Genomic DNA, 13,562 nt, shown 5'->3' with positions numbered 1-13,562 from the left:
TGATGCGGAGGAGACGAATTGTTGGGAAAAAAGCATTTTTTTTTTTTTTTTTTTTTGTGCGAGAATGAAATTTTTTTTTCTGTGAGAACACAATCGTTTTGTGAAAACACCATAGTTTTTAAAAGGCAGTAGTCTTGCGCAAGAATTCAATATTTCTTTGGGGGCGGGGGGGCGCAATAGTTTACAGCAGGGTTCCTCAAATCTGGCCCAAGAGATCCACTTTCCTGCAGAGTTTAGCTTTAACCCTAATCAAACACACCTGAGCATGCTAATCAATGTCTTCAGGATCATTATAAAATCACAGGTAGGTGAGTTTGATCAGGGTTGGAGCTAAATTCTGCAGCGCATTGGCCCTCCAGGGAAAGATTTGAGGAACCCTGGTTTAGAGCAAAAACGACACGCAAATGTTTTGCTAGAGATTGCAACGTTTCCAAGTAGAATTTAATACTTTTGTGAAAGAACACACTGGTTTTTGTGAAAGCAGTAGTTTTGCGCGAGAACTCCGTATTTCTGCAAGAGAACACCATCGTTTTGAGAACGCAAATGTTTTGCTGCAAAACGCAATAGTTTTGTGTGGGAATACGTTTCAAAGGGGAATTCAATAGCTTTGAGCAAGAACACAAATGTATTGCTAGAGAACGCAAAGTTTCTTGAGGAACGTAATACTTTTGTGAGAGAATGCAAAAGCATTTTTCCTCCCTTCTCATATATATTTTTTTCCATCACCATGTCCCCTTAGGGGCTCTGTAAACTTCATCTTGTATTGTGGGGGATAAATTAAATTTCACTTTTCAGTTTTAATACAGGGTTTAAAAAGAAAAATGAGGATGTGAGGCACAGCAAAGCATTGAAAATGTCTTTTTGTCCCGTCAGACTGAGTAAATGGGCTTCATTGCCTTCACAGCTGCATTTTTTTTTTCTTTGGCATCAAATTTAAGATTCTTTCAAGGTCATTATGAAATTAGATTCGCATAAAAACTAACCCTTAAATTTAATGATGTGTTGTGCAAGGCAATTTGAATGGCTTTCGAAATAACGTTTCGTCTTCTCTGTAGACCTTTGTTGAGTTAATACGTTTAAATGATGAAGAGACCCTGAAGGCCCAAACCAATGAAAACGACGATCTGTTTCACTGGCTGAAGCTGCAGGCGCGAAGTGGAGTGGCTGAAGCTGAGGTACTAAAACTTACATCCAGCAAAAAATAAAAATAAATAAATAAATAAAATGCACAGAATGTTCCATTTTGATGTTATTCCTCCGTACTAATTATTACAGTTTAAAAATAACTTTTCTGTTTGAATATATTTTAAAATGTAATTTATTACTGTGATGCAAAGCTGAATTTTCAGCATCAGCACCTTCAGAAATCATTCTAATATTCTGATTTTGTAGCTCAAGAAATATTAATGTTGAAAACAGTTGTGCTGATTAATATTTCTGACCCCAAACTTTTAAATGGTAGGTTATTTATTTAATTATTCATTTTTCTTTAGCAAGCAATGGGACGCATGTTATTCTGGGGTCAGCAAGGGGTGTCTCCAGATATTCAGACAGCAGTGAAACACTATGAGAGAGGTGCAACCACACTCCATGACCCTGTGTCCATGTACGACTACGCCATTGTGCTCCTTACGGTCAGGATTCTTTATGTCTTTGCTCTTATATGCAGTCCTGAATCACTGATTCTTATATTTCATTGTGTGATGGTTCATAAAGAATATTTGATTTGGCCAGCAGAGGGCAGTCTTGCAAAGTGTTTAAAAAGAATGTTGCTGAAGAGAGAGGTTAGAGGAGATCAAATGTACTAAAGATCACATTTTCTTGTATTAACAGGGTCAAGGAGTTCCAAAAGATGTTCAGAGAGCAGTTACGTTCCTGAAGAAAGCAATAGAACAGGTATATCTTGCAGGTGCTGTGTAAAAGTTTGTTTCAAACCAGGGGTTTTCAAACTGGGACAAGAGGACCGGAAGGGGGTGCTAGGGAGTTTGTGAAAAATGAAGGGAAAATGTGGGAAAAAATAATACAAAGTAAATAATACAAAAATATATAAATAAATGCATTAATAAATACATAAAACATCTGACAATACAGTACTATGGTGAGAAGAAAAAGTTGGGCTGGAAGGGGGTACTAAGGGGTAAGTGGAAAATTAAGAAAAAAAGTTAAAATATAAATAAACATTAAAATGATGTAATGTTTTTTAATAGTGAATGATATAAAATGTAAATATATACATGTAAATATTTTCTAAATGTATACTTGTATGTTTGTGTCTTTATATATATATATATATATATATATATATATATACATAATAAATATACACAGTACACACACATACATAAACACAAGTTTTATTTTGGATGCGATTAATCATTGCCCAGCACTAGTTTTTAAATATGTTATATATTTATTATTATCACACACACACACACACACACACACAGTATATAGATATATTCAGTAAGTAAATAATAAATACATCTGACAGTATAGTACTATAGTGAGAATAGAGATGGCAACTAAATATTTTCCAAATAATATTTTACACATTTATAATATTTTCACAATAAAAAAATAGGTCTTTATACATAAAATATGTAGCTGCCTTTTACATTTTAGAACTGGGGTTCCTCATATGAGGATGGGAATATTTTGGGTATAATATTTTCAAAGATTGAAAGCTTCTAGTTTTGTCTTCATTTCTTGTGTATATTCATGTTAATTAAAAACTCAAATGGCATCTGTACAGTAGTTGTTTTGTAGTTAATTGTCATATCTTAAAGTGGTTTTGCTTTAATTGTTATGAGGCAACTAATAAATATAATTTGATTATTAAATGCAAGTGCAAATGCTCTTAATATATGTTACTGAATGTAATGGGTGCTCATGTGTTTCATTGTTTTTACTGACATATTGAGTGTATACCACTCAATCCACGACCTGTGAGTGATTTTTACATCCTGCAGGGGTCTGTTCCCGCTATCACTGCTCTGGGCTGGTACTATGAGCAGTATGAGAAGGATTACGAGAAGGCTGTGCATCTGTGGGAAGAAGCTGATGCCAAAGGTCACCCTGATGCTGCTATGAATCTGGGAGTTTTCTACTCTCAGGGCCTCTATCTTGGACAACCTGCCGACCAGGTAAACACTCACATGCTGAAGTGCTTTTATAGCTCAAATGAATCAAATAAAGTGTTTCTTTAACTGACTTTGCTTGTTCATCAGTTTAAGGCATATAAGTACTATTTAAAGTCAGCTCAGAGAAGACACTTAAACGGTGGCATTGAATTGGCTGATATTTGGATTCATGGGATTCCCGGCCAAGTTGCCAGACGCCCAGCAGATGCTGTTCTGTATGTAACTCAAAATAATAATATGTAATAATATATATTTTTAATGTAGATATAAAACCAAGCTTTATCAACCATTCACGAGCGTCATGCAACTTATCAAATTTGGCTCAAAAATCTGAATGTGCACGTGTTTACTCCGTGTGAATGTGCATGATGCCTCTGCTACCCATAATCCCCTAGTTGTTGAAGAAATTCAGTTTTTATTGTGTGGCACAAAGTTATTTCTAGTTCATGTTTTGCTGTTGCATTTATAGGAAATGATTTTTTTCTCTTTCTCTTTGGACTTTAGTTGGGTTAAATGGGCGTCTGAACAGAATGGATATCTGGGAACAGTCTTGAGGAACGGACTGAATGCCTATTTCAGAGGAGACTGGTAAACCTTTCAGTTTGAGTGGCCATAGAGATATAGATGCAGATATTAATCTATAATACTCATAATATTAAATTACAGCATGAATATCCTTTTAGAGTTCATTTACATTTGAAAAGGATGTTGCAAAGGCCACTTTCTATTGTTTATTTCATCCTCTCTCTCTCTGTCTCATTGTTGCAGGATCATGTCTTTGATTTATTATCTGAGTGCGGCAGAGAGTGGATTTGAAGCAGCTCAGTTTAATGTGGCGTACCTGTGTGAACTCAACTCAGTGAGTCCATTCTAAACAGTTTCTTTAGATTCAGATGAACATATTCACTTCAGTGGCTTTGACAGATGTTTTATATATTGTAGGTCTCTTTGGATCCAGCGCTGGTGACTCAGTGCATGTTAAGATATTATAACATGTCGATACAGGCTCAAGATCCGGCTCCTTACGGTAATTTAACAAATCTAAGACTAAAATATGAATAAAAATGACGTGAAAATGTATTGTATACCTCTTTGTTTTATATCTCTTTGTTGAAGACATTTACAACAAATATAAACCGTAAAGAACTTTTTGGAAAGTATTGTTGTTTATTGTTTGAAAATATACATTTTTATAATACAAAGTAAATAATACAAAAATATATAAATAAATGCATTAATAAATACATAAAACATCTGACAATACAGTACTATGGTGAGAAGAAAAAGTTGGGCTGGAAGGGGGTACTAAGGGGTAAGTGGAAAATTAAGAAAAAAAGTTAAAATATAAATAAACATTAAAATGATGTAATGTTTTTTAATAGTGCTGGGCAATGATTAATCACATCCAAAATAAAAGTTGTGTATTATGTATATATTAAAAATGACGTGAAAATGTATTGTATACCTCTTTGTTTTATATCTCTTTGTTGAAGACATTTACAACAAATATAAACCGTAAAGAACTTTTTGGAAAGTATTGTTGTTTATTGTTTGAAAATATACATTTTTAGGAATTTGATGGGGGAAAAAATATTTGTTCATTTAATTTAATTTTGTTTTAAATTTATTTTTATATTGTTTTTTTTATTTATTTATATTTTTAATGAATATAAATGAATATTTATATAATTTTGTTTTACGTTTATTTATATATATATATATTTTTTTTACATTTTTCATTTATTTTTATTACTTATTTCATTTTATTTCTATATTAGGGTCTGTTCATTTATATTTGATCTGAAAAGGCTGACAACCGCTGCAGTAGAATATAAAATGAATGTAATTTAGTGTGGGATACAGAGTGGCAGTCATATATCTTTATATTGAACTGAAATGCTTGTCGTGAAGGGCACCTGAGGTGATGGATTGATGTTTGTTTCCCTCTCAGCTTTGGTCAGAATGGGAGATTTGTTCTATGGTGAACAGGCTTTGGGCAGAAAAGAAGTTTCTGATGCCGCAGAGCTGTACAAGCAAGCATCTCTCAAGAATGAACCACAGGTACCTGTATCAGCAAATGGACTGAAGTCTAACCTTGAATGATCAGGAGTCTGGCAGATTGGTCTGGACCAATAAAGTAGACTTTGACTTTGACTTTGACTAAGTCATAATTATTTAATAAATTAGTGATTTCAAGTCATTATTTCGAAAAAAATAAATAAAGTAAACATTAAGCCAAGTCATTTTGTTTTGTTTGTTTATACAAGGTATGTTTGTTTATTTAGTTAGTCATTCTAATAAACTATATTTTATTGTTTATTTGTCTTAGTTTGTTAGTTTTTGTTTCTGTTTATTTGTTCTAACAAGTGATATTTGTTTCTTTTAACAAACATAGTAGTTTATTTGTTCTGAGAAGCTCTTTGTTTTGTTTGTTCCAACAAACTTTATCTCTTCTAACAAGCTGTGTTTATTTGTTTGTTTGTTTTTATTTGCTCCAAGTATTTGTCTTTTTTATTTGTGATTTTTCTACAAGTGCTATTTTGTTTTAACAGCAGTATTTGTTTATTTATTCATTTGTTCTAATGCACAATATGTATTTATTCTAACAGGTTTTTCATTTTATTCAATTTTGTTTTTTGCTTTTATTATAATTACTGTTATTACTTTTTTTTTTTTTTGCTTTCGTTTTTTTTTTAAGTTGCGTTTTGTTTGTTTTTGTTTTTCATTTCACTGAATTCATTTCAGATTTGATTTCTCTCTCCTCAGGGTTGGTATAATCTTGGCCTGCTTGTCCAAAGCGGAGAGTCTCTGCCGTTCAGTGTGCTTTCTGAGCTCAATTTGCTCCACCTTCACTTAACAGACCGACAGACGCTTCTCCGCACCCTGTACCAAAGGTAAGACAACACCACAATCATGAAACATTCAGACTGCCATTATCCATTTCAGATGGCTCAGTTGTACTGTTCTAACAATCTATTACATCATGTGTATATCTTTTCCATAGATGTAGAGAGACCAATAGTACCGATGCCTACCTGCCCTGCACACTGGCACTATTCAGCGCACACCTGCAATCTTTACAACTACATCAGGATACTGCGATAAAGGTCTGTCTATTTTTGTCTTTAAAGTAGAAATATTGATTTTTGGCTGTCTGGACCAAAAGCATAATGTAGCATGGACAAATTAATGTAATTATAAAGCAGTCAGTCAGTCAACCACAAAAAAGTAAAATTAAAAAAAAAAAAAAACATCCTGGATGAACTCCTTGTTGTTTAATAGTGTATAATTGCATGATCGCCTCATGGGGAAGCTCCTGTGGTTACGGTGTTAACATAATAATGATTCGTCTCTGAGATTGTCTAATGATGAGGGATTAATTTTCACAAATAGATGTTTCCTCTGTTCCTGTAGCTCATTGCCACAGTTTCGGCTGCAGTCGGAACTCTGACTTTTGTATTTGGACTAATTAAATGGAGGACAACACCACTCCACGAAACATCTCAATCCCAAACATCTGCTTCCAGCCAAACCCAAGAGGAGGAATCCTAAAGAAAACTTCTAGATAACTCTTAATATTATTTATAAACAAGTCTCAATATTCTGTTTTTCCTCCATGCGAAGCACTTGTTTAATCCTCATTTTTGTGCCATTAAGAGATGCAGTATAATAACAAAATGCATTATAACTTGAAATCAAAGCACAATCTGGCATTTAACTATACAGCGGCATACATTGCATTTCTATTCTGGTGAACTTAAAGGGATAGTTCACCCAAAAATGAAAATCCTGTCATTTATTCACCAAGTTGTTCCAAACCTGTATGAGTTGAAAACAAAAAGACATTTTTGAAGAATGCTGGTAACCAAACAGTTAAAAAAAATATTATGGAAGTCAATGGTTACTGTCAACTGCTGTTACAAAAATTCTTCAAAGCATCTTATTTTTGCTCAACAGAAGACTGAGCTCATACAGGTTTGGAACAACTTGAAGGTGAGCAAAGGATAACAGAACTTTCCTTTTTGGGGGAACTATGCCTTTAATGAAAATTTTTAAAGCAAAACAACAGACTTATTTATAAATGATACTTTTTCTACAAGTACTTTTAAAAAAAAGTTACATTTTAAGATGTTTCTTCCTCATGTTTCTCACTTAAAGCATTGACGTTTCAAAAAAAATGACAAGTCAAATAAATAGTTCTTCTGAATAAAGTAATATTTTAAAATGTAATTCCCGTTGAACTTGTTGGCTTCTTGTTTCTGGCGTGTCATTTCTTCTGAAGTGTCAGTTCTGGCTGTACCATTTTGGTGTTTAAAGGCAAACTAATTTTTCCCCCTCTTGGAGGTACAGTGTCCCAGCGGGGCCATTCTGCCTGTGTCTAATGAAAGAGTGCGAGGACTCCCCAGGCTTCTGCATAGACTGATGCAAACAGCAGGTGTTCAGCAGGCTGTGATGTGCCCACGGCCACACCGGGGCCTCGGGAACACACACCGCAGCTCACGCTTAATTAAAACAACACGAAAAACTGACTAACCCTCAGAGAGAGGGAGTGCACCACACTGTGCCAAGTGTCCAATCGTCAGGGGATGGTAATCTTACTGCGTTTGCATTCAAATAATGTGATGCTTTCTGTGAGACCCCTATTCTGGTGCCTCGTCATGATTTATGCATTTCACTTGGGCTGACTTACAATATACCTAATGTAAAGATCTTTCATTAAATAGTTTTTCTAAATTGTTCAGGGAATATGTTGGACTCGGCACACCGTTCAGTCAATGTAATAGCTAAAGAAACAAGTTTTAAAATCTTCAATCATCGTGAGAAATTGCCTCTGAGCTGTCTTTCACCCCGGCTGGCTTTTATGTGTAATTGCTGAACTTTAGATGATGTTTATGACTTTAAAAGGCACCAGAGGATTGTGAGATATTTGGCACTTTCCAGGAATAGGGTACAAAATAGGGCTTGCGAGTCTTAAATGTAAGTGAAAGGAGGTGCTTAGGGTTTCAAAAATGTTGTTCATCCATCCCAGGAATTTAAACTAAATGTTAGCTATATATTTGAGTTATATTTAATAGTAATTTTTTTTTAGCAAGGATATGTTACAATATTACAATTTTAAAATTGACAGTGAATTATCAGAAATATTTATATTTCATATTCTATTCTTCAAAGAATTTTGAAAAATGCTTCATGGTTTGCTCAAAAATATTAAACTGTTGTCAATAATAATGAGATGTTTCCTGAGTACTATTCTAAATTGTAATAACATTTCACAATATTACTGTTTTTATGGCATTTATTTGATAAAAAAATACAGTCTTGGTGAAACTATTTTCCAAAACATAAAATAATAATAATAATAAATTGTAACATTCATGGAAAGTGCTTTTTTGTCATTGATAATAATAATATAACACATTGTTGTACTCTGTCAAAGTAAAATATTATGTTCTTTTTTTTGTTTTGATGTTTTCTTTTGGGAAAATAAGTTATTGTTATTTTTTTTATTGTGGTAATTTTCATTTAAGCTTATTATGGTTATGATCTTTCACGTTCATGTGAAAATATCCATAACCAAACAGATCACTCAGCAAGTATATGAGCGTGTGTGTATCTATTTGGAATCTAAACCTCATTAAATGGATTTATCTGTCTTATGAGGCATTTGAATTTAGATATCAATTATGATACAAATGACATATTAATCAACTATAGTATGTAAAAATGTATATATCAGTAATTCAAAGTGCTATGAATATATCTAGAAACTTGTGACTAGGTATTTTTCAGGGAATGGCTGTGCGCTGCGACACTGCAGTGTTTGTTTCTCACACATCAGGAGTGCTAGCAGTCTCAAAAGTAGTCTCTTCTCCTGGGACGGGCTCCGCGGGGCCCTCGGACTCGGGCTCCTCCCCCTCCTCTGAGACCATCCCTCCTGCTTTGATCTCTCCTTCATTCTCGTCCTCCTCCTCCTCCTCCTCTGCGGGATGAGTACTGATGTGCAGATCTGTGTTTTCACACCCCATGGCCTTGTTCTTATCAAAGTCACGGAAATTGTTCTTTGCGCCCAAGATGTATTTGCCCAGGATGTTGGCCTGGTCCGGCTCGCTCTTGCGCCGCCACTGCAGCTTCTGGTGGAACTCCTGCATCTCGGTGTGCAGTTGGCCGACAACTTTATTGAGCTCGGTGATTCTGTTCCCGACGTCTGAGCATCACAACAACAGCAGTTAGTAGCGAAAACAATGCAAGGTTCAGAACGGCATACTATCATACTGCTCATACTATTGCTGCAGTGTGAATCAAATGCACATTTTTTTCGGTATATATGAAATTCCTGGATAACAAACTACATTTGCCAGAAAAAATTGTTTTCTCACTTAAGCTTTCTTCACTCATTATTTTGATTAGACTGGATGTTTTGAGGCATTTTTTTGTTTTACACAAAATTGGATATAAAAAAAATGCAAATTCTAAGATAAACTGGCATTCGAAAGCTTGGGGTTAGTAGGTTCTTGTATTGTAAGAAGTCTCTTATGCTCCCCAAAGCTGCATTTATTTGATAAAAATACAGTAAAATTGTAAAATATTGCAGTTTAAATCAGCTGTTTTCAATTGTGGTATTTTTTCAAATGTATTATTTCTGATAAAAAGCTGAATTTTCAGTATCATGATCCTTCAGAAATCATTCTAATATGCTGATTTGCTGCTCAAGAAACATTTCATATGAGGTGTACTTTGTTCACATTAATTAACTACATTAGTTAAAATGAACTAACAATGAAAAATATTTCTACAACATTTATTAAATGTAGTTCATGTTAAGTTCAACATTTACTAATGCGTTATTCAAATGATTAACTAACGTTAATAAAGGCTAAAAAGCACTGTAAAAATGTTCATTTATTATTTTTTATTTTACATTTTTATTTATTTTTAATGCATTAATGCACGTTATAATGCATGTTAATGCATCAACTAATGTAAACAAAATAGCAGTGTTTATTTGAAATCGTAAAGACATTTGTAATCTTAAAAAAATATATTTCTGTCACTTTAATCAATTTATTCCATCCTTGCTGAATAAAAGAGATAATATCTTTCAAACATTGTTGGGGTTGGTATGTTTTTTTGAATGGCAGTGTAACTGCATGTCACTTACTGAGCTGCATATATTGAAATCATGTGACAATGTAATATACTGCTGTGTGAAGTGTTTACAACATCTTTACTGTTTCACATATTACTTAAAAAAAAAAATGTCTATACTGAAGCTGAAGTATGATAGTGTGCCATTCCAAGCATTGATGCTGATCCCAAAATGGTCATAAGTAACTGTATTAAAACAAGTAAGTATTCATTTATCAGACACTCTGATCCATTTTAATTTGCAGTACACTTATTATATTCTTTAATTACAGGGACAGTCCCTCTGGAGAAACTTGTGATGAAGTGTCTTGCTAAAAGATCTCCTCTTCTGGGGTTTGAGCCTACAACCTTGTGGTTACCCGCACAGATCTTTGACCTCAAGGTCACAGCTCATTTTAAGGTACATAGTTCGACATAATTAATGTTTAATGCTAAATGTGTCACTATTAGGTTTTTTTTTTTTTAAAGGGGTCCTATTATGCTTTTTCACTTTTTAAATTTTAGTCAGTGTGTAGTGTGTATGTTTGGGCATAAAAAAGATCTAGAAAGTTACAAATCTCAAAGTCCACTCCAAAGGGAGATATTTCGCTTTTTAAACAAAATCAAGACTTTGTAAAAGAGCATAATAGGACCCCTTTAAATAACTGAAATACTGCAAGCTTTTTGTATCATTACCTGATGCCGAAAATATGACCTACCTTTACGCTTGCTCTCTTCGAACTCTCTGCGTGCGGCTTCGATGTAGCGGTGCACTAGAGCCTTGGTCACCTGCAGGCGGTATGGCACTCTGCCCTCACCTTGACCTCTGCTGTTATTCAGGGTATTGCTAGACTGAAAAAAAAAAGAAAAGAAAAACACCTCATCAGCAAAATTTAACCAAGAATTATGGCGGTTGTAGAGATCGAATCCCCTCAGACGCTCACCAAAGATGCAATGGGAGGATATTCTGGGGCTTTCTTGTTACTGTAACAGCAAATCTTTCGGCAGATGCTTCTACACAAGACCGGGAGGAACAGAAAGGTTACATCTGGTTCTAAATGATCTAAAGTCTGTGGTAAAAAAAAAGTGTGAGTTCACATAGTCTGCATAAGAGATTATGGAGGTTTGATAGTACCTCGCATTTAGTAGGTTTTCTTACCTCAAGATATAGAAGAGAGCCTTTGGAGATGGGATGATATTAAAGGGAGCTGGCATAGTGAGACCCTCCCTGAAGTAACTGAGGTAGAGTTTAGAGCGAGCAAACTTCCACTCGACATCTGCGTCATCCTGAGAGGAAGAGACATTATGAGCATACTGTACATAAACATTGTCGTTCAAAAGTTTGGGGTTGGTAAAGTTTTGGTAAGGTAAATCTCTTCTGCTCACCAAGGCTGCATTTATTTGATCATAAATACAGTAAAAACAGTAATATTGTGAAATATTATTACAATTTAAAATAACAGTTTTCTATTTGAATATATTTAAAACTGTAATTTATTCCTGTGATGCAAAGCTGAATTTTCAGCATCATTACTCCAGTCTTCAGTGTCACGTTCCTTCAGAAATCATTCTAATATGCTGATTTGCTGCTCAAAAACATTTATTATTATCAATGTTGAAAACAGCTGTGCTACTTAATAACTGCAAATGATTTCAGTATTTTTTGATGAATAGTAAGTTCAAAAGAATAGCATTTATTTGAAATATTTACTCATGAGGGAGAGTAAATAAAAACCGCTTTCATTTTTGGGTACCGGACGTTTCTTCCATCGCACTGGTCTACAAATGTTCTCTAATATTATCTTAACTCTTTTTTTTATAATGATCTTTTAAGCTTCAAACCTCGATCCTCTGGAATGAATTGGAGATCATGGCAATAAGCATGTTGAGTAGCACTATGACGATGAGCAGTGTGAATATCCCGTAGAAGATCCTTCCCACAAACTCAGCCAGAGCGTAATCAGGCATGTCTACGTATTCCTGGTTTGCCATTCCAAACATGGTCCAGAAGAGGAAGTTAAATGTTTCATTAAATCTAAAATGAATACAACAGACAAACAGATTTAAGATGCATCTCCTGGGTGATTTCAAACCAACCAAACACATGTAATTACATGTAAACAAGCTATTAATCACCTGCCAAGATATGGAGACACAACATATGGGACGTATATGTTGTTTATTCCGCACAAAAATGCGGTTCCGATGATCATAAGGATGAACATGAACCTGTAGAGCAAGAAAAAGATTTGATGAAAGCGATTTTAATGGTGTTCTCCTCTCATAGCTATACTGGACGTCCAATCGCAGAGATCAAACAGCAAGATCTGACCTCATCATGTCATCGATCATTCTTCCCATGGATATCTGCAGGGTTCCCAGGGATTCATGGGCCGGCAGAATGTAGGCGAGACGTGTGAAACTCAGCATGCTGGTCACGGCGAACAGAGTCTCTGCAATCAGCTGAGGATCCTCCTGTTTCCAGTCCTCTCGTACTATTCAGAAACGTATGATACAATTATATAATAATAATAATAGTAATAATTGGAGATGTAATTTTATTTTTTTTCATGTATTGGAAGTAGTAAAACTGATAAAAAAATAATAATTACTATTACTACTGCTGCTACATGTGGGGAAAAAATTAATTTCAAACAATTATTATATCATATTTAATTGCATTTTAAAATTTATTGTTATTAATAATATTACAAAAAATATTAATATAATAAATTCTATAAACATTTATTATTATTATTATTAATAACAATAATTATTTTAACTATAGTTGTAATTATTAATAATAAAATACAAATAATTACTACTGTTATTTAATTTATAAAAATAATATTAAATTGTATTTGATCAATAATACAAAAAATATAATGCTAATATATAAATGTTATTATTATTATTATTACTATTATTAGTAGTATTATTATATAATTTTATTATAAAAAAAATCTTTATTATTATTGTTGTTGTTGTTTATTATCCTAACTGTATTTGTTATTAATAATAATAATAATAATAATTTGAAATGTAATTTAATTTTTTTCATGTATTGGTACAAGTATTAAAAATTATAAAATTATTATTAGTATTATTACTACTGCTGCTACATGTGGGAAACATTACATTTGAAACAATATATTATATTTAATTGCATTTTTAAATTTATTGTTATTAATAATAATAATAATACAAAAATAATAATATAATAAATTCTATAAAAATACATTATTATTATTATTATTATTATTATTATTATTAATTATTTTAACTGTATTTGTAATT

The 13,562-nt window shown here is 33.3% G+C and overlaps 2 protein-coding genes across 2 annotated transcripts in view; one reads left to right on the top strand and one right to left on the bottom strand.

Moving 5' to 3' along the window:
* The window catches only part of si:dkey-24p1.6 (protein sel-1 homolog 3), an 11,553-nt gene extending 4,600 nt beyond the window's left edge, over nt 1-6,953 (top strand). The window contains exons 12-23 of the mRNA XM_016559039.1: nt 1,056-1,175; nt 1,494-1,634; nt 1,834-1,896; nt 2,970-3,143; nt 3,228-3,355; nt 3,645-3,728; nt 3,909-3,999; nt 4,083-4,167; nt 5,092-5,201; nt 5,907-6,034; nt 6,145-6,247; nt 6,555-6,953. Of these exons, the coding sequence (XP_016414525.1) occupies nt 1,056-1,175; nt 1,494-1,634; nt 1,834-1,896; nt 2,970-3,143; nt 3,228-3,355; nt 3,645-3,728; nt 3,909-3,999; nt 4,083-4,167; nt 5,092-5,201; nt 5,907-6,034; nt 6,145-6,247; nt 6,555-6,692 (1,365 nt within the window). The 3' untranslated portion in view covers nt 6,693-6,953. The remainder of the gene's footprint in view (nt 1-1,055; nt 1,176-1,493; nt 1,635-1,833; nt 1,897-2,969; nt 3,144-3,227; nt 3,356-3,644; nt 3,729-3,908; nt 4,000-4,082; nt 4,168-5,091; nt 5,202-5,906; nt 6,035-6,144; nt 6,248-6,554) is intronic.
* A 2,015-nt stretch (nt 6,954-8,968) lies between these two features.
* Nucleotides 8,969-13,562, bottom strand: part of trpc2a (transient receptor potential cation channel subfamily C member 2a) — a 9,788-nt gene continuing 5,194 nt past the window's right edge. Inside the window, exons 7-13 of the mRNA XM_016559074.1 lie at nt 12,598-12,760; nt 12,402-12,494; nt 12,108-12,300; nt 11,425-11,552; nt 11,210-11,279; nt 10,985-11,117; nt 8,969-9,345 (exon numbers count right to left, since the gene is read on the bottom strand). Of these exons, the coding sequence (XP_016414560.1) occupies nt 8,969-9,345; nt 10,985-11,117; nt 11,210-11,279; nt 11,425-11,552; nt 12,108-12,300; nt 12,402-12,494; nt 12,598-12,760 (1,157 nt within the window). The remainder of the gene's footprint in view (nt 9,346-10,984; nt 11,118-11,209; nt 11,280-11,424; nt 11,553-12,107; nt 12,301-12,401; nt 12,495-12,597; nt 12,761-13,562) is intronic.

This window comes from Sinocyclocheilus rhinocerous, unplaced genomic scaffold (assembly GCF_001515625.1).
Source record: "Sinocyclocheilus rhinocerous isolate Xijiao unplaced genomic scaffold, SAMN03320098_v1.1 scaffold257, whole genome shotgun sequence".
Lineage (NCBI taxonomy): Eukaryota > Metazoa > Chordata > Actinopteri > Cypriniformes > Cyprinidae > Sinocyclocheilus > Sinocyclocheilus rhinocerous.
Note: the sequence above shows the minus strand (reverse complement) of the source record. Positions and strands in the feature narration are given on the sequence as shown.